Genomic DNA, 24398 nt, shown 5'->3' with positions numbered 1-24398 from the left:
TTCCTTTGGCTGCCTCTCCTTCCAGTTCTCTGCTGCCAATGACTGGAATGAAATACAAAAATCTCTGAAATCTCTGGAAACACTTATCTCCCTCACTAGCTTTAAGCACCAGCTGTCAGAGCAGCTCACAGATTACTGCACCTGTACATAGCCCATCTATAATTTACCCCAAACAACTACCTCTCCCCCTGCTGTATTTATTTATTTATTTTGTTCCTTTGGACCATTATTTCTATCTCTACCTTGAACATTCTTCCACTGCAAATCTACCATTCCAGTGTTTTACTTGCTATATTGTATTTACTTCGCCACCATGGCCTTTTTTGTCTTTACCTCCCTTATCTCACCTCATTTGCTCACATTGTATATATACTTATTTTTCTACTGTATTATTGACTCTGTTTGTTTTACTCCATGTGTAACTCTGTGTTGTTGTATTTGTTGAACTGCTTTGCTTTATCTTGGCCAGGTCGCAATTGTAAATGAGAACTTGTTCTCAACTTGCCTACCTGGTTAAATAAAGGTGAAATAAATAAAAAACATTTTTGAGGGAAAACCCGAGGGAAACCTGTTTCAGTCTTCCAGAGATTTGAGAATAGGAAGGAGGTTAACCTTCCAGCAAGACAATCAACCTAAGCATACTGCTAAAGCAACACTTGAGTGGTTTAAGGGGAAACATTGAAATGTCTTGGAATGGCCTAGTCAAAGCCCAGATCTCAATCCAATTGAAAATCTGTGGTGTGACTTAGAGATTGCTGTACACCAGCAGAACCCATCCAAATTGAAGGAGCTGGAGCAGTTTTGCCAAAAGTCCCAGTGGCTAGATGTGCCAAGCTTACAGAGACATACTCCAAGGGACTTGCAGCTGTAATTTCTGCAAAAAGTGGCTAGTTATGCACGGTCAAGTTTTCATTTTTTTTGTCTTATTCCTTGTTTGTTTCACAATAAAAATATTGTGCATCTTCAAAGTGGTAGGCATGTGGTGTAAATCAAATGATATAAACCCCCCAAAAATCTATTTTAATTCCAGGTTGTAAGGCAACAAAATAGGAAAAATGCCAAGGGGGGTGAATACTTTCACAAGCCACTGTAGCTATGACCCCCTTACATATTAATGTAATCACAAAATCATTTTTTCTGATTATTATCATAAATGGCTTATCAACTGTAGCAATTTGCAAGTTGTCCATTGTAGGAAATCCTCACTGGTACTCTACATTATAAAAAGACCATAATGTGCCTGGATCTTGTAGGCTAAACAGCCGATAAAACCCCCCATAACTGATCCAAATGGTTGCCCAATCAGGCAGGCTAGATGCAGTTATTTCAAAATGAATATGCATTCAAAACGCCAGGCTTTTGAGTGGTTATTTAAATGACAGGCTATTCACTGCAGTTTGCAGCAACATTAGAGTTTTTCAGGCTTGGAAACAATAATAACGTTGTTTATTACATTGTGTTGTTTTAGCTTCGGTAGGATACATTTCTTGTTCCTAAGAAACTGAAACAATAGGGGAGCTTTTCGAGATAGTACATGGGGACTGAGAGGGAGCGCACTCAGGTCGTGTCTACACTTAAACACTTACACATGACTTCTGCTATCAGAATATGAATAACACATTGAAAGGAAAGGTGTTCTGATCTGGCTGACCACTTCCACTTCAGGATGCATTGTGTGCTGGATTTCTCCTCAATCTGGACACAATCAGGCTACGGAAAGCGTCATCAGCACTCCTCCCACAAGTCTCCAGACAGCTTGTGATTTGGGACAGAAAAGCCACTTTTTCATTATACCATTGGAGGAAATACGTTCCTAGCGTGAGGAATGTGTTTGCTGGCCTCATAAATGCTAACCAGCTAGCTAATATGAAAAAATATGATTGGTTTGTTTGGCTAGAGTTATGCTAACCCGTTTGCAATCCTTTTAGAATTGCCTGCTAGCCATCAACAGAGCTACAGTAGTTAGCTACTGCCATCAGTTGTTGTGTTTTTATCATATTTAGCCTATTCCACCGTTTGTAGAATGCATACTGACATTTGAATATAGTGCTGGAAAAGGGAATCCGGACACACTGTGGACATGGTAGATACATTTAAATGTAGGTGTAGAAGCATGACATGTTTGGTATTCCATGATCAGAACTCTAACACGGAACCCAAACCGGCTGCGCGCGTGCGCCATCGTGCGCTATCGTGTATTAATGTATTTTGTCCCCCTACACCAAATGCGATCATGACACGCAGGTTAAAATACCAAAACAAACTCTGAACCAATGACATTAATTTGGGGACAGGTCGAAAAGCATTAAACATGTATGGCAATTTAGCTAGATAGCTTGCACTTGCTAGCTAATTTGTCATATTTAGCTAGCTTGCTGTTGCTAGCTAATATGTCCTGGAATATAAACATTGAGTTGTTATTTTTTGCCTGAAATAACAATCAATCAATCCACACATAAAACGGCCAACCGAATCGTTTCTAGTCATCGCTTCTCCTTCCAGGCCTTTTCATCTCTGAACTTACAGTGGGGCAAAAAAGTATTTAGTCAGCCACCAATTGTGCAAGTTCTCCCACTTAAAAAGATGAGATAGGCCTGTCATTTTCATCATAGGTACACTTCAACTATGACAGACAAAATGAGAAAAAAAATCCAGAAAATCACATTGTAGGATTTTTTAATTAATTTATTTGCAAATTATGGTGGAAAATAGTTGAAGTGTACCTATGATGGAAATTACAGGCCTCTCTCATCTTTTTAAGTGGTAGAACTTGCACAATTGATTGCTGACTAAATACTTTGTTGCCCAACTGTATATGGTGATTGGCAACTACACTTTCATAGAATTACCACGACAACCGGCAAAACAGTTTGTCTTTCAATCACCCATGTGGGTATAACCAATGAAGAGATGGGAGAGGCAGGACTTGCAGCCCGATCTGCGTCAGAAATAGGAATGACTTCTATTTTAGCCCTTGGCAACACAGACGCTAATTGGTGCGCGCGAGCAGTGGGAGCAATAATTGAATAACATATATTCCTACATTTATTTTGCAACACTCGGGTCGTGGTCAGCCTATTAGCCTAGACACAGCCTCAGTGCAGCCTCAGGAGCGCACATATTGTAGGCTACCTATTTGGTATTTGGTATTTTATAAGGATCCCCATTAGCTGTTGCAAAAGCAGCAGCTACTCTTACTGGCGTCCACACAAAACATTAAACATAATACAGAATGACATAATACAGAACATCATTAGACAAGAACAGCTCAAGGACAGAACTACATACATTTTTAAAAAGGCACACGTAGCCTACATATGATTTCGTTATCTGATAAACTTTTTATTTTGCTGTGTAAATTGACTGAATAGAGTCACTGCAGTATTAAACCTAGCATTGAGCTTCTGAATTATGGGCTAATATGTATACACTTCTAATTTAGGCTATAGGATTCATCTCTGTGTTATGTTGTTGGATACTCATCTGTGTTCTGTTGTGCAATTACGCACCTGGTCTCTCCTCTGCCATGGTTATTCCTCTTAAATCTTGTGGAGTCCCAGGCAAAGCCAGACCACAAATGATTGTTGGTCACTTATTTCAACTTATTTTCTTTAGCCTACTAACAGCCTTTTGGAAGAGAGATGCACAGTTGGTTCTTGCTTGCTGAATGTACAATAGGCTACAGCATTAAGAAGGAGCGAGGAAAAGAGAAACCCATATTTTCCTATAGGCCAATCTTAACACTGGGCTACATCCTGACAACATATATCATATGGTGGCCTGCTAATGTACCTTTCTGGACCCTCTAAACTGTTGAGAATAGACCCAATCTGATCCAAATGGTTGAATAATCAGGCCTAGGCTGTATGCCTATGCAGTTATTTTAATATTAAATTACACTTAGACGTATACTTGTTTACTTGACTTTTATATAAATGGACTCCTTCAAACAATTTACTCTAGCAAGTTTGCCACCTGCGCTCTGCAGTAGAGAAGTAAAGTGGAGGTCGAATTCATCACTTCTGCTGTTTGGCTGTACCCATAGCAACATTCAAAAATGAAGTGGATAGTGTGGCCATCTTTGAATGCATCAACTTTACGTGATTGACTGCTTGCACGCGCCATTTGTATCAATAAATTACTATCAGAAAATGTTTTGTGTGGTAATTATTGATATATTTACTGTTTTATTCACATGTTTCTCAAGTACCAGTGATAAATCATGCATTCCTATTCTTGCATAGGCATGCATGAAACGGATAGTTTCTATAAAAAAGTGTGGCCAGCTCAAATGCTGATTGTTACGTCATTCGAAAGTGTCCGTTCTAAATAAGCATTCTAAATAAGTGTTCTAATCACACGGGTGTGATCGTACGCTTCAGGGACCACTGTAGAACGATCACTCCCGTTTACAAATTAATTAAAAATGAAAAAATGGAAATGTCTTGAGTCAATAAGTAATCAACCCCTTTGTTATGGTAAGCTTAAATAAGTTCAGGAGTGAAAATGTGCTTAACAAGTCACATAATAGTGTTTAATTAACATGATTTTTGAATGACTACCTCCTCTCTATACCCAACGCATACAATTATCTTTAAGGTCCCTCAGTCAAGCAGTGAATTTCAAACACAGATTCAACCACAAAGACCAGTGAGTTTGTCCAATGTCTCGCAAAGAAGGGCACCTATTGGTAGATGGGTTCAAAAAAAGCAGACATTGAATATCTCTGAGCATATTGTTATTAATTACACTTTGGTGTATCAATACACCCAGCCACTACAGAGATATAGGCGTCCTTCCTAACTCAGTTGCTGGAGAGTAAGGAAACTGCTCAGGGATTTCATCATGAGCCCAAAGGTGACTTTAAAACAATTACAGTTTAATAGCTGTGATAGGAAAAAACTGAGGATGGATGAACAACATTGTAGTTACTCCACAATACTAACCTAAATAACAGAGTGAAAAGAAGGAAGCATGTACAGAATAAACATTGTCCAAAACATGCATACTGTTTGTAATAAGACACTAAAGTAAACCTTCACAAAATGTGGCAAAGAAATGTACTTTATGTCCTGAATATAAAGCGTTATGTTTGGAGCAAGTCCAACGAAACACATCACTGAGTACCACTCTACATATTTTCAAGCATGGTGGTGCCTGCATCATGTTAAGGGCATGCTGGTCATCGGCAAGGACTAGGGAGTTTTTAGGATAAAACGGAATAGCGCTAAGCAGAGGCAAAATCCTAGAGGAAAACCTGGTTCAGTCTGTTTTCCAAAACACACTGAGAGACTAATTAAACTTTCAGCAGGACAATAACCTAAAACAGAAGGCCAAATATATAGACTAGAGTTGCTTACCAAGATGACATAGAATGTTTCTGAGTGGCCTAGTTACACTTTTGACTTAAATCAGCTTGAAAATCTATGGCAAGACTTGAAAATGGTTGTCTTGCAATGATCAACAACCAACTTGACAGAGCATAAAGAATTTTGAGAAGAGTAAGGTGCAAATATACTACAATAAAGGTGTACAAAGCTCTTAGAGACTTACGCAGAAGGACTCATAGCTGTCATCACTGCCAAAGGTGATTCTAACATGTATTGACTTATGTAAATGAAATATATCTGTATTTCATTTTCAACACATTAGCAAATATTTCAAAAAACGTGTTTTCACTTTGTGACTATGTCACTATGGGGTACTGTGTGTAGATAGAATATGTAATACATTTTGAATTCAGGCTGTAACACAACAAAATGTGGAATAAGTCAAGAGGTATGAATACTTTCTGAAAGCACTCTATGTAGTTGCTGGACTTAGGTAGATGTTACGACGCAAAATACCTTAGTCTGATTAGTAATACCGACCTTGAAAGTGAATTTTTTGTGTGTTGTTTGTGTGTGCATTCTTTGACCACCATATCCCATCTGTTCATCATCCATCATCCCATTAACTTTGCTTGTTACGATGGTGCCGGACGGGAGGGCTGCCGACTTATCGGCTCTTAACCAACTATGCTATTTTGTTTGTTTTTTTCGCATTGTTTGTAACTTGTTTTGTACATAACGTTGCTGCTACCATCTCTTATGACCGAAAAGAGCTTCTGGACATCAGAACTGTGATTGCTCACCTCAAAATTGACGAAGAGTTTTTTTTCAATGAGTCGGACAGGAGGGATATATTACTACAGAAACCTGACCAGGGCCAGATCCCTGTGATTCGCTGGAAAAGAAAACTGAGATTTCGTGGAAGAAGATCAGGGTGCCTTGCGAAGATCAGGCAACGGGTGGCTAATCTGCTCTTGCCTTCTGTCCTGTAAGCTAATGTCCAATCGCTGGAAAATAATGGGACGAGCTGAAAGCACGTATATCTTACCAACAGGACATTAAAAACTGTCATATTTAATGTTTCACTGAGTCGTGGCAAAACAACATCAATAAGAACATACAGATTATACACTCCATCGGCAGGACAGAACATCAGCCTCTGGTAAGACACGGGGCAGGGGCCTATGCAAATATGTGAACAACAGCTGGTGCACGATATCTAAGGAAGTCTCAAGGTTTTGCTCGTCTGAGGTAGAGTATCTCATGATAAGCTGTAGACCACACTATCTACCTAGATAGTTTTCATCTGTATTTTTCGTAGCAGTCTACATACCACCACAGACCAATGCTGGCACTAAAACCACGCCCAATGAGCTGTATACGGCCATAAGCAAACAGGAAAACGCTCATCCAGAGGTGGTGCTCCTACTGGCCGGGGACTTTAAGGCAGGGAAACTTAAATCAGTTTTACCTAATCTCTATCAGCATGTTAAATGTGCAACCATCGAGAAAAAAAATCTAGACCACCTTTACTCCACACACAGAGACGTCTCCCTCATCCATAATTCTATCCTCCTGATTCCTGCTTAGAAGCAAATATTAAAGCTGGAAGCACCAGTGACTCGGTCTATAAAAAAGTGGTCAGATGAAGCAGATGCTAAATGAATGGACTGCATTGCTAGCACAGACTGGAATATGTTCCGGGATTCTTCCGATGGCATTGAGGAATAAAATTTGATTTGATTTGATTTGAGGAGTACACCAGATCAGTCACTGGCTTAACCAATCCCTCCTCTGGAACAAAGATCACTCTTATGTTCCCCAACACCTAAAAACATATTGACTTGAACAGGGAAGAGAGAGAACACGTTTCATAATTTCAAACCAACCTTGATGCGACTAAGACTGGTGTAAGAACCGTCCATTTGTTCTGTTCTATGCCCATGGGATGCTAGTCTCCATGCCCGTCTCCTTGGGTGTTAATACAAGACACAGACTATGAGCCTTGTATGTAATTAATTGTAGAGTATCATCCAGCAATCCAAATGTATTGATGCTCTTTAACATTAGGATTCTGATGAAGTTGTAAAACAAAACCCCTTCATGGTTGACCTAAGCTATCATCTAGTGGGTTCTCTAATAACCTCCCTCTCGGAGGACCCTAAAAGATATGGTTTCTAGGGATAAAAACCCTCCCTAGACCCAATAAATTCAAGCAGTGCACCCACCTCTCATGTCTTAGGAGCTGTGCTCTCTCTCTCTCTCTCTTCTTACCGAATCATAATTTTAAAACATTTGATAAATATCCAACTCAAATTTAGAACGACTCAATGTAAAGCACTAAGGACTGTCAATCACTCGAATTCAAGCCCCTCAACCGAGCACACATTGTCACGGTTAGAATGTACATTTACAAACGGGACCATATATTACCGGTATTAACTTTTCTCATTAAAAATCGCCGTTTGTCACTGTTTTACTGTCGCGATTGGCAAGGTAATGACAGATCGGTATCTTAATTAATTCTTGTCTAAATTACTATGAATTTGCAGTGTGCAGACCTCCATAATCAACCTGATACCTCAAATAAGCAGTTTAGGGCCACCCTAAATTAAGTTACGGGCACAGTTGACCACCCCCCCTTTTCCCAACACTCATCTTCTGACGTCTCTTCATTTTCTTCTTCTGACGAGGAGTAAGAGATATCGGACCAATTTGCAGCGTGGTAATTGTCCATTTTAATATGTCAAACTGAACACTACAAAATACAAAATAACAAAGTGAAACAAATGAAACAGTGTTTGTGCCACACGGGACTAACATGGAAAATAATCACCCACAACTCAAAAGTTAAACCAGGCCACCTAAGTATGGTTCTCAATCAGGGACAACGATTGACAGCTGCCTCTGATTGAGAACCATACAGTACCAGGCCAAACACAGAAATCCCAAATCATAGAAAAAGGAACATAGACATACCACCCAACTCACGCCCTGACCATACTAAACAATGACATAACAACAGAACTAAGGTCAGAACGTGACAGTACCTTCCCGCCCCCCCAAAGGTGGACTCCGGCCGCAAAACCTGACCCTATATAGGGGAGGGTCTGGGTGGGTGTCTGTCCGCGGTGGCGGCTCTGGCGCGGGACGTGGACCCCACTCCACCATAGTCTTTCTCCGCCTCCTTAACCGCCTCCGTAGCCTCCTTTGAGCGGCAACCCTCGCCACCGACCTCGGACAGGGGACCCTAGCAATGGGTCCCAAATGGATGGGAGATTCCGGCAGCACCGGACGATAAGGAAATTCCGGCAGCTCCGGATTGAAGGGCGATTCCGGCAGCTTCCGGCAGCGATTCTGGCCGCTCCAGACTGACGGACGGCTCTGGCAGCTCCTGGCTGACGGACGGCCCTGGCAGCTCCTGGCTGACGAGCGGCTCTGGCAGCTCAGGACAGACGGGCGACTCTGGCAGCTCAGGACAGACGGGAGACTCTGGCAGCTCAGGACAGACGGGAGACTCTGGCAGCCCTGGGCAGGAGGAAGACTCTGGCAGCGCTGGACAGATGGGAGCACCTGTAGCGAGGAGACGGAGAGAAAGCCTGGTGCGAGGGGCTGCCAATGGAGGGCTGGTGCGTGGAGGTGGCACCGGATAGACCGGACCGTGAAGGCGCACTTGAGGTCTCGAGCACCGAGCCTGCCGAACCCTACCTGGCTGAATGCTCCCCGTAGCCAGGCCAGTGCGGCGAGGTGGAATAGCCCGCACTGGGCTGGTCTGGCGAACCGGGGACACTATGTGTAGGGCAGGTGCCATGTACCCCGGCCCGAGGAGACGCACTGGAGACCAGATGTGCTGAGCCGGCTTCATGGCACCTGGCTCGATGCCCACTCTAGCCCGGCCGATACGAGGCGCTGCTATGTACCACACCGGGCTATGCCTGCCCACCGGAGACACCGTGCGCCTAACGGCATAACACGGTGCCTGCCCGGTCCCTCTCTCTCCACGGTAAGCACGGGGGGTGGCGCAGGTCTCCTACCTGACTTCGCCACACTCCCCGTGTGCCTCCCCCAATACATTTTTGGGACTCCGTCTGGGGCTTCCAACCGCGCTGCCGTGCTGCCTCCTCATACCACTACCTCTCGGCTTTCGCTGCCTCCAGCTCAGCCTTGGGGCGGCGATACTCTCCAGCCTGTGCCGAAGGGTCCCTTGCCGTCCAGAATCTCCTCCCATGTCCAAGAGTCCTGAGATTGCTGCTGCTGCCCGTTACCACGCTGCTTGGTCCTTTGGTGGTGGGTGATTCTGTAACGCTCGTCCTCTTCTTCTGACGAGGAGTAAGATATCGCAGTGTGGTAAGTGTCCATTTTAATATGTCAAACTGAACACTACAAAATACAAAATAACAAAGTGAAACAAATTAAACAGTCCCGTGTGGCACAAACACTGACACGGAAAATAATCACCCACAATCCCAAAGTGAAACCAGGCTACCTAAGTATGGTTCTCAATCAGGGACAACGATTGACAGCTGCCTCTGATTGAGAACCATACCAGGCCAAACACAGAAATCCCAAATCATAGAAAAAGGAACATAGACAACCCACCCAACTCACACCCTGACCATTCTAAACAAAGAAATAACAACAGAACTAAGGTCAGAACATGACACTTCTTCATAGCTTCACAGTTCATCTTCACAACGGCACATAGGTAACTCATGCCTTCCATACATCAAGACACCATCTATGGTCACCTTTGCCATAACTCGAGAGAGGACAGAGCAAAACAATAGTTTAAGACACTTCTGAATCTGGAAATAAAGACAATTTATTCACCATATGACAGATTATTACATTCCCAATTTTCTTAATACCAAAATCTCAATGTCAAATGTCAAAGAGCATAACAACACACCGTTGAAACTATTTTCCAAATTGTGTCAAAGTCTATCTAGAGGATAGGGAAGGAGTCAGGCACAGGACACAGCTAAGAGTAAAACCACTGTATTTACTCCATCCGAGAACGGAACAAAAATCCCGTTATAAAACAAATACAAAACAGGATACGAACTCCAACACACGAAAGACAATCAAAACAGAAAGGGAAACCAGAGGGTTAAATAAGGAACATAATCATGAGATGGGAACCAGGTGTGTAAAACAGACAAAACAAAAGGAAAAATGAAACATGGATCGGTGGCCGCTAGAAAGCCGGTGACGTTGACCGCCGAACACCGCCCGAACAAGGAGAGGGAACAACTTCGGTGGAAGTCGTGACAGTACCCCCCCCCTTGACGCGCGGCTCCAGCAGCGCGCTGACACCGGCCTCGGGGACGACCCGGGGGACGAGAAGCAGGGCGATCCGGATGGAGTCGGTGAAATTCCTGGAGTAACGAGGGTCCAGGATGTCCCCCACCGGTACCCAGCATCTCTCCTCCGAGTCATACCCCTCCCACTCCATGAGGTACTGAAGGTCTCTCGCCCGATGTCTTGAGTCCATGATGGCTCGTACTGTATACGCCGGGGCCCCCTCGATGTCCTGAGGGGGCAGAGGAACCTCCCGCACCTCAGACTGCTGGAGCGGACCAGCCACCACCGGCCTGAGGAGAGACACATGGAACGAGGGGTTAATACGGTAATCAGGGGGAGCTGTAACCTATAGCAAACCTCGTTCAGTCTCCTCAGGACTTTGAATGGCCCCACAAACCGCGGACCCAGCTTCCGGCAGGGCAGGTGAATGGGCAGGTTTCGGGTCGAGAGCCTGACCCGATCCCCCGGTGCATACACCGGGGCCTCACTGCGGTGACGGTCAGCACTCATCTTCTGCCGCCTGATGGCCCTTTGCAGACGCACATGGGCAGAAACACTGCCCACTCCCCCGGCCGGTCCTGGCAATAGGACCGCAGAAACCTACCCACCTCCTGGTTGACTCTCTTCACCTGCATGTTGCTCTCGGGGTGAAAACCTGAGGTAAGGCTGACCGAGACCCCCAGGCGCTCCATAAACGCCCTCCAGACTTTAGACGTGAATTGGGGACCCCGATCAGAAACTATATCCTCAGGCACCCCGTAGTGCCGGAATACATGGGGGAACAGGACCTCCGCAGTCTGTAGGGAGACCGGGCAAAGGAAGGAGACGGCAGGACTTAGAAAACCGACCCACAATGACTAGGATCGTGGTGTTACCCCGCGAGGGTGGAAGATCCATCAGGAAATCCACAGAGAGGTGTGACCACGGTCGTGGAATGGGAAGGGGTTGTAATTTCCCTCTGGGCAGGTGTCCAGGTGCCTTGCACTGTGCTCACACCGAACAGGAGGACACATAAACCCTCACGTCCTTGGCTAACGTGGGCCACCAGTACTTCCCAGCAAGGCAGCGCACTGTCCGACCGATGCCAGGATGACCAGAGGAGGGTGAAGTGTGGGCCCAACAGATCAAGTGATCGCGGACATCGAACGGAACATACTTACGCCCAACCGGACACTGGGTAGGAGTGGGCTCTGAACGTGACGCCCGTTCGATGTCTGCGTCCACCTCCCACACCACTGGTGCCACCAGGCAAGAAGCTGGTATAATGGGAGCGGGATCTGCGGACCACTCCTCTGTGTCATACATCCGGGACAGTGCGTCTGCCTTAACATTCTGAGAACCTGGTCTGTAGGAGAGGGTGAAAGAAAAGCGGGTGAAAAACATGGCCCACCTTGCCTGCGAGGGTTCAGTCTCCTCGTTGCTCGAATGTACTCCAGATTGTGGTGGTAGGTCCAAATGAGAAAAGGGTGCCTGGCCCCCTCAAGCCATTGTGCCGGGCCGGGCGCAAATGCACGCTAACCAGGTCGCCAGGTGCACAGTGTTTCCTCCGGCACATTGGTGCGGCTGGCTTCCGGGTTGGACGCGCTGTGTTAAGAAGCAGTGCGGCTTGGTTGGGTTGGGTTGTGTTTCGGAGGATGCATATGGCTTTCGACCTTCGTCTCTCCCGAGCCTGTATGGGAGTTGTAGCGATGAGACAAGATAGTAACTACTAACAATTGGATACCACGAAATTGGGGAGAAAAGGGGGTAAACATTTTTTTTAATTAAAAAATATAAAAAAGGTTGTTTGAGATGTGGCCTCCTACATCTCCCTTCACATAGAAACTGTAATCTCTATGAACCACTATCGATCGAACCGAGACCATTCACTGCTATGTAAAAGTTTCTTGCTCCGCTGCTTTCAAGAGTGTTTGTTGCTGGTGTTTGAACAAAGATGCAAATGCTTGCATCACAGCATCCCCTCTGAATGCAGCAGGATCCATTACCACCTTACACTTATTCTTCCAATGACCGATAGCCCCACATGTAAAACACAGAGTATTCTGTGTATTCTGACACTTCTCCGGACGTGTCCAGGGTCTTTAGATTTCTTCACTCCCGGCTCTAATACACACCTTCTATTAACTATTTTCCAAGGTAGCGCAACCCACTTCCCCGGAGAATAGTTATGGTATTTGTGCCTATTAATTGGTCACAGCACTTAATACCTTGTATGTATGGAGAATACGGATTACCTAATGTCTTATTCCAGTGTTTCGCCTAAAATATCACTGCTGTTGACAACAGACATGACCAAAATTATTCACAGTTGTCTTCTTATTTCCACATAATCTGTCACGGTTTCCTGTCCCAATAGGGCATAAACCAACCTCTCTCGTTGTTGCTACTGCTAATATACTCAAATCATGTTCAAACAACATTTGAAAATATTTTTTATTTTCTAACCATGGATGAGGCTCTCCTCCAGAACATTTAGGCAACCTTTTATCCTAGTACCCAAGCATGGCACTATATCCATCCACACACACTATACTGCCTCACAGCCAATGTGGCTGAGACGTTCACCCTCCTTATGGGTCTGGCTGATAAACCACTACACTAGGGATTTACCCTCCACAGGATCACCCTGTTCAGGACTTTCCCCCTCTCTATGAGATTTACCCTCCACAGGGACTATCCTGCTCGGCACTTACCCTCTATCTACGAGATTTACCCTCCACAGGAACTATCCTGCTCGGAACTTAACCTCTTTTACGAGACTTACCCTCCACACGAATGATCCTGCACGGGACTTACCCTCTCTCTAAAGCTACGACCAGTCATAATACAATGGGACAACTGAATAAGCTCAGGATTTCTAGGTCTGTGTCCTATAATTGATTCAGCCTACAACTTTCATCTCCCCAAGATGTCAGAATGAATGATAGCAGGTGTAGGAACTACAGTGGCTTGCGAAAATATTCACCCCCTTGGCATGTTTCCTATTTTGTTGCCTTACAAACTTACAAAAATTAAAATTGATTTTATGGGGGTTTGTATCATTTGATTTACACAACATGCTTTACACTTGTAAAATATTTTGAATCTTCGATTGTGAAACAAACAAAAAATAAGACAAAAAAAACACAGAAAGATTGAGCATGCATAACTATTCACCCCCCCCAAAGTCAATACTTTGTAGAGCCACCTTTTGCAGCAATTACAGCTGCAAGTCTCTTGGGGTATGTCTCTATAAACTTAGTACATCTAACCACTGGGATTTTTGCCCATTCTTCAAGGCAAAACTGCTCCAGCTCCTTCAATTTGGATGGGTTCCACTGGTGTTCAGCAATCTTAAAGTCATACCACCGATTCTCAATTGGATTAAGGTCTGGGCTTTGACGAGGCCATTCCAAGACATTTAAATGTTTCCCCTTAAACCACTTGAGTGTTTCTTTAGCAGTATGCTTAGGGTCATTGTCCTGCTGGAAGGTGAACCTCCTTCCCAGTCTCAAATCTCTGGAAGACTGAAACAGGTTTCCCTCAAGAATTTCCATGTATTTAGTGCCAGTATTCCTAGACCCTGCTGATGAAAAACGATATTCTCAGGGTGATGAGAGGTGTTGGGTTTGCGCCAGACATAGTGTTTTTCTTGATGGCCAAAAAGCTACATTTTTGTCTCATCTGACCAGAGTACCTTCTTCCATATGTTTGGGGAGTCTCCCACATGCCTTTTGGCGAACACCACACGTGTTTTACCTTATTTTTTTCTTTAAGCAATGGCTTTTTTCTGTTCACTCTTCCGTAAAGCCCAGCTCTGTGGAGTGTACGGCTTAAAGTGGTCTTATGGACAGATACTCCAATTTCCGCCGTGGAGCTTTTCAGCTCCTTCAGGGTTGTCTTTAGTCTCTTTTTTGGCTCTCTGATTAATGCCCTCCTTGCCTGGTCCATGAGTTTTGGTGGGCCGCACCCTCTTAGCAGGTTTGTTGTGGTGCCATATTCTTTCCATTTTTTAATAATGGATTTAATGGTGCTCCAAGTTTTGGATATTTTTTTATAACCCAACCCTGATCTGTAATTCTTCACAGCTTTGTTCCTGACCTGTTTGGAGAGCTCCTTGGTCTTCATGGTGCATCTTGCTTGGTGGTGCCCCTTTCTTAGTGGTGTTGCAGACAGGGGCCATTCAGAACAGGTGTGTATATATACTGTGATCGTGTGACAGATCATGTGACACACAGGTGGACTTTATTTAACTAATTATGTGACTTCTGAAGGTAATTGATTGCACCAGATCTTATTTCGGGGCTTCATAGCAAAGGGGGTGAATACATATGCACGCACCACTTTTCCTGTCTTTATTTTTTTGTAATTTTTTAACCAAGTTATTCTTTTCATTTCACTTCACCAATTTGGACTATTTTGTGTATGTCCATTAAATGAAATCCAAATAAAAATCAATTTAAATTACAGGTTGTAACGCAACAAAATAGAAAAAACACCAAGGAGGATGAATACTTTTGCAAGGCATTGTATTCCTTGTTCCTGTTCACTGATTCGGACTCTCTAGTGCGACTGTAAATCGTGGTGAACCCTGCTTGCAGTGCCAACTGTTAGGTTCTAAATGAACCGTGTAAAACTCAGACGATTAGTAAAACTCAAACCAAGTTCATTCACCCAAAAACATGTTTCCCCTAGCACAAGTATATATACCCGAATTTGTGTGGAGTATCCTCCTTCTCTTTAAACATTACATCTTTATTGCTAGGCAGGTTAAGTGATGCGGGCAATAAACTGTTCCTTCTCCCTTAATGTGACCTGACCTCAGCCCCCATTCTACACTAAACCACATCTCTCCACCCTTATCAGTGCCTGCAACTATGTGATTGTCCTTCCTTTACTGAATACATTCCAAGCTTAATTGCCTCCACCATATACATTCCTGCTACAGATAACCATTAACTTTAGGTTTAGAAACCAGTCTATGTCACTCAATAATTCCATAGAATACCTGATAATTAACAATGTTTCAAGTTTTATAGTCAGAACCCATCAGTGGTCTCACAGAAGAAGCTTATGACAGCTTCTGTCAGAGAAGGACCTGACTTTCTAGAAAGCCTGTGATATCGCCCTTGGACTCGAGCTTGTCCACAGCGATACCATTGAGCTATTGGGAGATGCTGAACTTTAGAAAGGAGTTTACAAAGTCAGTGACACACCTGGAGGACAACACTCACAAGTCACACTTTTCTCACTCAAGGCTACACAAAAAATCAGCAGCTCACATCAGAAATGACAAATGCAAGTTACTACAGATGTGAAGGATATAAATCACCACATAACATGTTGATTCGTGTCACAACTGTGGAAAGTTGGACATTTACAGAGAGTATGTAATAACGGAGCTGTGAGTCGGGAAGCAGGTGCAGGTGAAACGTTTAATAAAACAAAACCATTAACGAGACAATTCCATAAGGATATACGCTGGTAAACAAGAACAATACTAACTGGTGAGAAAACACAATGGAGTGACATATAAAGGGGCGGAAATGATGAGGGTAATGAAGTCCATGTGTGAATCATAATGATTAACAGGAGCGCGTAATAATGAGTGCCAGGTGTACGTAATGATGAATCCCAGGACTGGTGGTTAGTATTCTGACGACGTCATATGCTGGGGGGGGGGGGGGGGCAGGAGAAGATGTGACAGTATGTGAAGCTCCAAAATGCACAGCAAGAGCTCACAATGTGTCACACACAACACAAGAAGTGGATGGTACAGTTGAAAAAGTACTGGAACTGTTCACAATATACACAGCTCAACAATGGAAAGATGGAATCTACCTCAACATGGAGTTATCTGGAAAACCAGTGAAAATGCATTTGGACATCAGAGCTTCTGTATCTCTTGTTCCAGAGCGAATCTACGAAGAAAAATAATGCCCTCTTCAGCAGCATCCATCCACCTTTCATCATACACTGTTGACACTATTCCTGTGTTAGGACAGATCCAGGTACCAGTCCGGCACAGGAGGTTGGTGGCACCTTAACTGGGGAAAATGGGCTAATGGTAATGGCTGGAGTGGAATTAGTGGAATGGTATCAAATACATTAAACAGATGGATTCCATGTGTTTGATGCCATTTAATTTGCTCCGTTCCAGCCATTATTATGAGCCGTTGTCACGTTCTGACCATAGTTCTTTTGTGTTTTCCTTGTTTTAGTGTTGGTCAGGACGTGAGCTGGGTGGGCATTCTATATTGTGTGTCAAGTTTGTCCGTTTCTATGTATGGCCTGACATGGTTCTCAATCAGAGGCAGGTGTTAGTCATTGTCTCTGATTGGGAACCATATTTAGGTAGCTTGTTTTGTGTTGGGGTTTGTGGGTGGTTGTTTCCTGTCTTTGTGTTCTCTGCACCAGATAGGACTGTTTCGGGTTTTGCCACGTTTGTTATTTTGTATTTGTGTAGTTTTCACGTTATCGTCTTTCATTAAAAATGTTGAACACAAACTACGCTGCATTTTTGTCCTCCTCTCCTTCGATGGAAGAAAGCCGTTACAGAACCACCCACCACAACAGGACCAAGCAGCGTGGTAACGGGCAGGAGCAGGAGAGGCAGCGATGTCAAGATTTCTGGACATGGGAGCAGAATCTGGACTATACAATTTGGGAAGAGATAGACAGGTGGGTGGTTGACCCAGGAAGAGTGCCGGAGCCCGCCTGGGATTCGCTGGAGCAGTGCGAGGAGTGTTACAGGAGAATGGAGTTGGAGAAACAAGCACGGCGGCGCGGTAGGAAGCCCGAGAGTCAGCCCCAAAAATGTATTGGGGGAGGCACACAGGGAGTATGGTGAAGCCAGGTAGGAGACCTGCGCCAACTTCCTGTGCTTACCGGAGAGCGAGAGGGACCGGGCAGGCACCGTGTTATGCTGTGGAGCGCACGGTGTCTCCAGTGCGGGTGTATAGCCTGAATAATCTGAATAATACAACCTAACAATCTAATTAACCATTGCTATGATTCATGAAATGAGCACCACAGTTTCCAGTCCCTTTTTTCCCCCAATAACTTAAGAGGTTTTTCATTCCAGCTCCTCGTATCGGCCGGACTAGAGTGGGCATCGAGCCAGGTAAGGTTGGGCAGGCTCGGTGCTCAAGAGCTCCAATGCACCTGCACGGTCCGGTCTATCCAGTGCCACCTACACGCACCAGCCCTCCGGTGGAAGTCCCCCGCACCAGGCTTCCTGTGCGTGTCCAGGGCCCAGTACTCCCTGTTTCTCCTCCCCGCACTTGCCCTGAGGTGCGTGTCCTCAGCCCAGTACCACCAGTGCCGGCACCACGTATCAGGCCTACAGTGCGCCTCGCCTGTCCAGCGCTGTTAAAGCCTTCCTCCTCTCCAGCGCTGCCAGAGTCTCCCGTCTGTCCAGAGCTGCTAGAGTCTCCTGCCTGTCCAGAGCTGCTAGAGTCTCCCGCCTGTCCAGAGCTGCTAGAGTCTCCCGCCTGTCCAGAGCTGCTAGAGTCTCCCGCTTGTCCAGAGCTGCTAGAGTCTCCCGCCTGTCCAGAGCTGCTAGAGTCTCCCGCCTGTCCAGAGCTGCTAGAGTCTCCCGTCTGTCCTGAGCCGCCAGAGCCGCCAGTCTGCAGGGAGCCGCCAGAGCCGCCAGTCTGCAGGGAGCCGCCAGAGCCGCTAGTCTGCAAGGAGCCGCCAGTCTGCAAGGAGCCGCCAGAGCCGCCAGTATCCGCCAGTCAGCCAGGATCCGCCAGAGCCGCCAGTCAGCCAGGATCCGCCAGTCAGCCAGGATCCGCCAGATCCGCCAGTCAGCCAGGATCCTCCAGAGCCGCTATTCAGCCAGGATCTGCTAGAGCCGCCATTCAGGCAGGATCTGCCAGAGCCGCTATTCAGCCAGGATCTGCCAGAACCGCCATTCAGCCAGGATCTGCCAGAGCCGCCATAACAGCCAGGATCTGCCAGAGCCGCCATTCAGCCAGGATCTGCCAGAGCCGTGAGTCAGCCAGAAGCTGCCAGAGCCGTCAACCAGCCTGAGCTACCTCTCAGTCCTGAGCTACCCCTCAGTCCTGAGCTACCCTCAGTCCTGAGCTACCCCTCGGTCATGAGCTACCTCTCGGTCATAAGCTACCTCTCAGTCATGAGCTACCTCTCAGTCATGAGCTACCTCTCAGTCATGAGCTACCTCTCAGTCATGAGCTACCTCCTCAGTCATGAGGCACCCCTCAGTCCAGAGGCGCTCCTCAGTCCAGTGGGGCCCTTTGTTAGGGTTCCTAGGCCAAGGTCGGCGGCAAGGGTTGCCACCCAAAGAACGCTAAGGAGGTGGACAAAGACAATGGTGGAGTGGGGTCCACGTCCAGCGCCAGGGCCGCCACCGGAAGAAAGCCGTTACAGCCGTCCTCCCCTCAGCAGCCTCCACTGCAGTCCGGTATAAGGGGAAGGAGTGGACGCTACCACTTATCATTGTCAAAGAAGAGAAGAAAATCAAGCTGAACTGCGGAAACATTAGTCTGAGATATTACAAACCAGTGAGTCAGGCTTCGCTTACAAACATGCTGGAGAAATACAAATAACTTTTCAAAGATGGCTATTGCGAGATACGAAACTTCACGTCAAAATTCAGAGTGCAAGATGGAACCGAGCCTATCTTTCGCAAACGACATGCTCTACCAGTAGAGAAAGAACTGGAGCCCCTACAGAAGAATGAGATAGTCACGAAAGTGGAGGGGTCACAGTCAATCGCTGCATACTACCAGAGGAATATACACTACTGAATGCTTAAAATCTGTTTGCTACTCTAGTCGGTGGGAAGGTTTTCAGTAAGCTGGACCTGTCGTTTGCTTATCAGCAACTGGCCGACCAGAACTAGCTAGACTAGTGGTCACGAATCTCAAAGCCATTCCTTGTTGATGACCAAAAATGTATTTAAAAAAAAAAACAACATTAAAGCTTTGCGTTCCTATTTTTTTGGATTCACGGTTAGTTGAAGGCTTTGAAATCTAATACTCATACTGGATTTTACATTCTGCATCCCTTTTTTGCCTCCCAAGTTTACTATTTTACAAAACAATATGAATCTACGGCATTACTTATACATAGGACAAAAGCTTTCATGTAAAATACTAAATAAAACGAATTATTTGAACATCAATGTGCAGCTAGTGTGGTTACAAAGAAAAAAAGTCTTATTAGTAGGCCCATGACTTGGTTGGGACTCAACCCCTTGTCTATATGTCTCAGAGTTCCTGCTGAGCTATCATTCAACTCTGAAAAAGTTTTTTTCAAACGCCTCTTAATTTCCTCAATCAAAGTTTGTACCAACAGATGTAGCCAGTTGAATATGCATAAAACACATTCTCCAATTGCAACGTCTGCCTATGCCCACACATATTGTCTAAAGAACATTTTAAATTTTGTAAAACCCTCAAGCACCAAGTTAGGCATATGCTACCTAATTTCAAAATAGCCATCATCACTGTCAATCATGAATGATCATTCTTCAGGTTTTACTGAAGACATGTCAAAACTGCATCTCCATGCCAATCATTTGATTGACCTCAATCAGTTTAATGGGAATATGCATTTAGATCTTCTTGAATTACTGTTTTATGAGTGAATTAGAGTGCATGGTGTTAACAAACTATTATACTTTATTGTATTTTGTTTCAATCAAAGCATATCCTGCCTGGAGTTTTGGTGCATGAGAAAATCATTTGTATATTCAGCTTCAGCGAACCATCTTAAAATCTCATTAGAAATTAGACATTTTTGATGTAATAGTAATGTTACATACCTACTCATTAGAAATGTTGGTTGTAATAGTATGTTATATGCCTACTACGCTTTGGTATTATATTCGGTTATGTTAAGTAAAATGCTAATGAATTATTATTTGAATCATTGATTCAGCTTTGATATAACGTTACTAAACGAGCACCATTGTTAGAAGTGATAATATTATATTTGTAATTGGAAATAATAATAATTTGTAATGATAATGAGTATGATTTAGGCTTAGGAAACAGATCTTGATAAGACGTAATTTGAAGCAATTGGAGCGCCGATCGTTTGTTATGGTATTTTCGTGGTAATTAAATACAATTTATTTCGAATGTATCTGCATACATTTTCCAGAAATTGTTTTACTAGCTCCGTTTATTCTCAAATTGAAAAAGTGATGGAGCACAGCAAATCGGCATCGAAAGCTTGTCAACATTAACATATTGTAATGAAACAGCAGGGAGCAGATCTCGAACTCTCGATCTTCGAGCCCGAGGTCCAGCGCGCTATCGACTGTGTCACAAAAGCATGCTCGTGCAGCAGAGTCGATTTCCGCGATTATAAACCCAGGGTCGTTTCAATATTTTGACTATATAGAAACTGCATGGGGCAAAGTTGCCTTCAATGAGGAAACAAAAATAGGCAGAAGGGAGAAATGGTCTGTAAAATAGTTCACAGCAATATTTTTTGAGAATGTTTGGTAATGCTATTCTCATTTAGTAGCTCACCTGTCCCTTATTCAGTGGTGCCTATAGCCTAGTCCTAGGACATCAGATCCTGTGGGCAATCCATCAGGAGCCCTATACTAGAAACAGCCTACTGAACAATGGCACGAAAGTCTACCAATATCAGCTAATACCAGTAGAGGTCGATGTTTGAAAGCAACTCGGAATCGAAAGAACCGAACCCATGTCGAAATCAGTGGGAACTCGCATTTTGCAGCACACGTTTCAAAAAAGCATGTGATCAAAAGAAGCGTCGGACATCATTGATCACGTGGTAATCTTACTTTGAAACAAGCATCAGTACATTATATCGGATCAGTAGTTCTTTGAAAACTGCATCGGAGCTCCGGTATCTATCTATCAAGCGTCCCTTCACGAGCTAGTGTTGACATTCACTGACCGGCTACTACAGCCTGGGATTGTCTTCTCCGAGACGAAACCGTGAGAACCGAGAGGCTTGGTCGTGCGTTGAGAATGGAAAAGCACAAAGGTATGGGCATAATGTATCTAAACTTCTAAAGTGAACCGAGGAAACAACGTGTGAGTCTGTGTTGTTTTTCTAAGCGCCTGGTCCTGTATCCTTCTGAATATTACTCAATATCTTGGATTGTGCAGTCCTTTTGCAGTGTAACGACAGAGTGCAGTTTAACTGCATTTCAACTGCAGTTATTCTGCAATTACTGCGTCCAAAATACCACAGTAGAGTGCAGTTTCAAAACTGCAATCTTTTTGTTTGTAAGGGCAGGAACGCAATCAGATTAGAATGAGATTCCCTTGGTCCGACAGTGTTAACCCACATGAAAAAATACTATAGTATTCACTGTAGTGTTTTTGCGGATTTTTCTGTAGTATCCCATCTAAAGTCTGCAAAAACACTACAGTGAACGCTATTGTTTATTTTAGTATACTGTAGTATTTACAGTTAACTATAGTATAAATACTGTAGTAAACAAACTGTAGTAGTATATACTTTAGTAATTCATGTGTTTTTTTTTCGGATTGTAGTATACTGTAGTATTTACTGTAGTGTTTTTGCAGATTGTAGTAGTATACTGTAGTATTTACTGTAGTGTTTTTGCAGACCCGTATTAGCATACTGTAATGTTTTTTGCAGACATCACTGTAGTACTTACTATAGTGTTTTTGTTTTATTAACTTTGACACAGAAATGGAGACCTTCTCCAAGACAAAATCTACTGGAGAAATGCTAAAAGAGCAAATTGTCCATAACGGGTAGATGGGTCTAGGCTCTGAACCGATCATTCAGCACTTCTGCTATTTTCTATAACCTGTTGGGGAAACAAAATTGTCTATACATGATATGTAGGCTTCTCACTTATGGGTGGCACACATTGGATATGGGGGAGGGGAATAGGCAGAGTACAGTATATGTAAATTAAATACTGTAGTATTTATATAGTATTTACTACAGTAAAGAAAATGAGTTTTTGCTTACTAGCGTTTTTGCAGACATTTGCAGATAATATTGCAATATTTACTAGTATTCTACTATAGTATTCTACAGTATACTATAAAATTATATAGCAAGTACTACATTTGATCGAGGGATACTACAGTGTGTAGTATAGTATTCTACAGTTTACTAGATACTTCTATAGTAAGTACTGGAGTATTCTATAGTAAACTGTTTTGACAAGTAAATATCTGTCCTGGCCTAATTCTGTTCTCTCTGCTTCCTCTGGGAGGAACAATGTATATGTTTCATCCCTCCATTCCCAACCCTCCATTAATGGTTTCTCTCTCGTAAATAAACACAAGGTCATCCACAGCAGTCACTGGAGATGAATTCCAGTAGCAGCAATTGTTCTCCCAAGATTCCGCAGATTCCTGCGGTTACTTTTCTCTCTGAGAATGTGTGCAGCGGTTAATGCTTTATTATTACTCACTGATAGACCCTGAGACGTGGGTGTTTATGGAATACATTACCACCTTGACTATTATGACTGAATGTAATTGCATTACAGACACAGATCAAGAAAACACACATGGCTTATAAGTTATCTACATAGGATTCGTTTTACTTCAGGACCCCAACCAAAGTAGAATGGTGCTTCATATAATGGCTGTCATCATTATCGTTAAATTTAGCCCAGTGAGAAATGTTGATTTGAAACTCTCTTCATCAAATGGTTAATTTAGTGCCTCAGACCTAGGCTACAGGTAAAACAAAAGCGGTACTCATCTCGAGGTCCTAGATGCTGTGAAAACCCCTTGTGTATTATTCACATACCTCACTGTGTGGGAGGCATTGGCCTCAGAACAATGTAGTTGTGAGAGTTTTGACGCAGTTCTCTTTCACTTCATTATTTGTCTTCCTCTTGAGAAAACTGAACATCTATGCTATGTGATGTAAGCCAATGTAAGCAGGATTTATATCCATGCACACAACCTACATGTCAAAGGCTGCGTTTAGACAGGCAGCCTAATTCTGATATTTTATTTCCACCAATCACTTCCCATCTTTTCGCGTCAGATCTTTTTCAGAGCTGATCTGATTGGTCAAAAGACCAATTAGTGAAAAAGGCTCATTCAACAAACAACTCATTCAACTAATCAAGGGCTTGGCAGTTAGTTGATTAATTGAATCTGGCATTTTAGTGTTCGGGTAGAACAAAGATGTGCACCTTCTGGTGGATCGAGAAAACCCTCTTTTAGGGCATCTATGTCACCAGGTACGTCATCTAAACCTCAAAGTTATTGGCTGTGTTCAAGAGCATCAAAATCGTGATGTATCATGGGTAAATTGTGACTGACTGACTGACCTACAAATAATATTGAGTAGTTATTTATGATAAAAGGTGATCAGTCAGTCACGACCCGCCTGTAAAGTCAGCTGGAATGTCGAACGTGTCCATTTACATCTGCAATTACCCCGAACATTTTAACACTGGATGGGCTTTGAACCTGTAACCTGCTTTTTGAGGTTTAAGGCTCAGTGGGTTTGCCTGGTGTTGGGATGTAGAGGAGGCTGGCTATAAGTTCTAACTGGGAAAGTGGTGCGTGGGTAATTCAGGAAGCCGAACAGGACTATAAAAATGATGAAAAGAAGGCTCTCTTCCTGCTCAGCAGCGGTAGGGCGCTGAGTTTCTTTGGGGGTTGTGTGTGTGCTGTGTTGCCCTGTGTGTTTCACACATTGAAACATGCTTTTGGGTGATTCCTCGTGTGTGTGTGTGTGTTCGCACGTGGCAAGCGTTTGTACATTCACTCTGCCAAAACAGTACCCAGTTGCAGTCGCTCAAACTTCTCGATAACTTCAAACAGT

General features: G+C 43.9%; 1 protein-coding gene across 5 annotated transcripts in view; it reads left to right on the top strand.

The window, feature by feature from the left end:
- Window positions 1-21303: 21303 nt before the first annotated feature.
- Window positions 21304-24398, top strand: part of afap1l2 (actin filament associated protein 1-like 2) — a 140871-nt gene continuing 137776 nt past the window's right edge. For 2 of the 5 annotated variants that reach the window (XM_036946701.1, XM_036946700.1), the window contains exon 1: window positions 21306-21605. In XM_036946701.1, coding sequence (XP_036802596.1) covers window positions 21590-21605 — 16 coding nt within the window. In that variant the 5' untranslated portion in view covers window positions 21306-21589. Of the gene's footprint in view, window positions 21606-23690; window positions 23809-24398 lie in introns of those variants that run through there. The other 3 variants (XR_005036500.1, XM_036946702.1, XM_036946703.1) reach the window with 3 other exon arrangements.

Source organism: Oncorhynchus mykiss, chromosome 16 (genome assembly GCF_013265735.2).
Source record: "Oncorhynchus mykiss isolate Arlee chromosome 16, USDA_OmykA_1.1, whole genome shotgun sequence".
In the NCBI taxonomy this organism is placed as follows: domain Eukaryota; kingdom Metazoa; phylum Chordata; class Actinopteri; order Salmoniformes; family Salmonidae; genus Oncorhynchus; species Oncorhynchus mykiss.
This window is presented reverse-complemented; position numbering and strand designations above follow the sequence as displayed.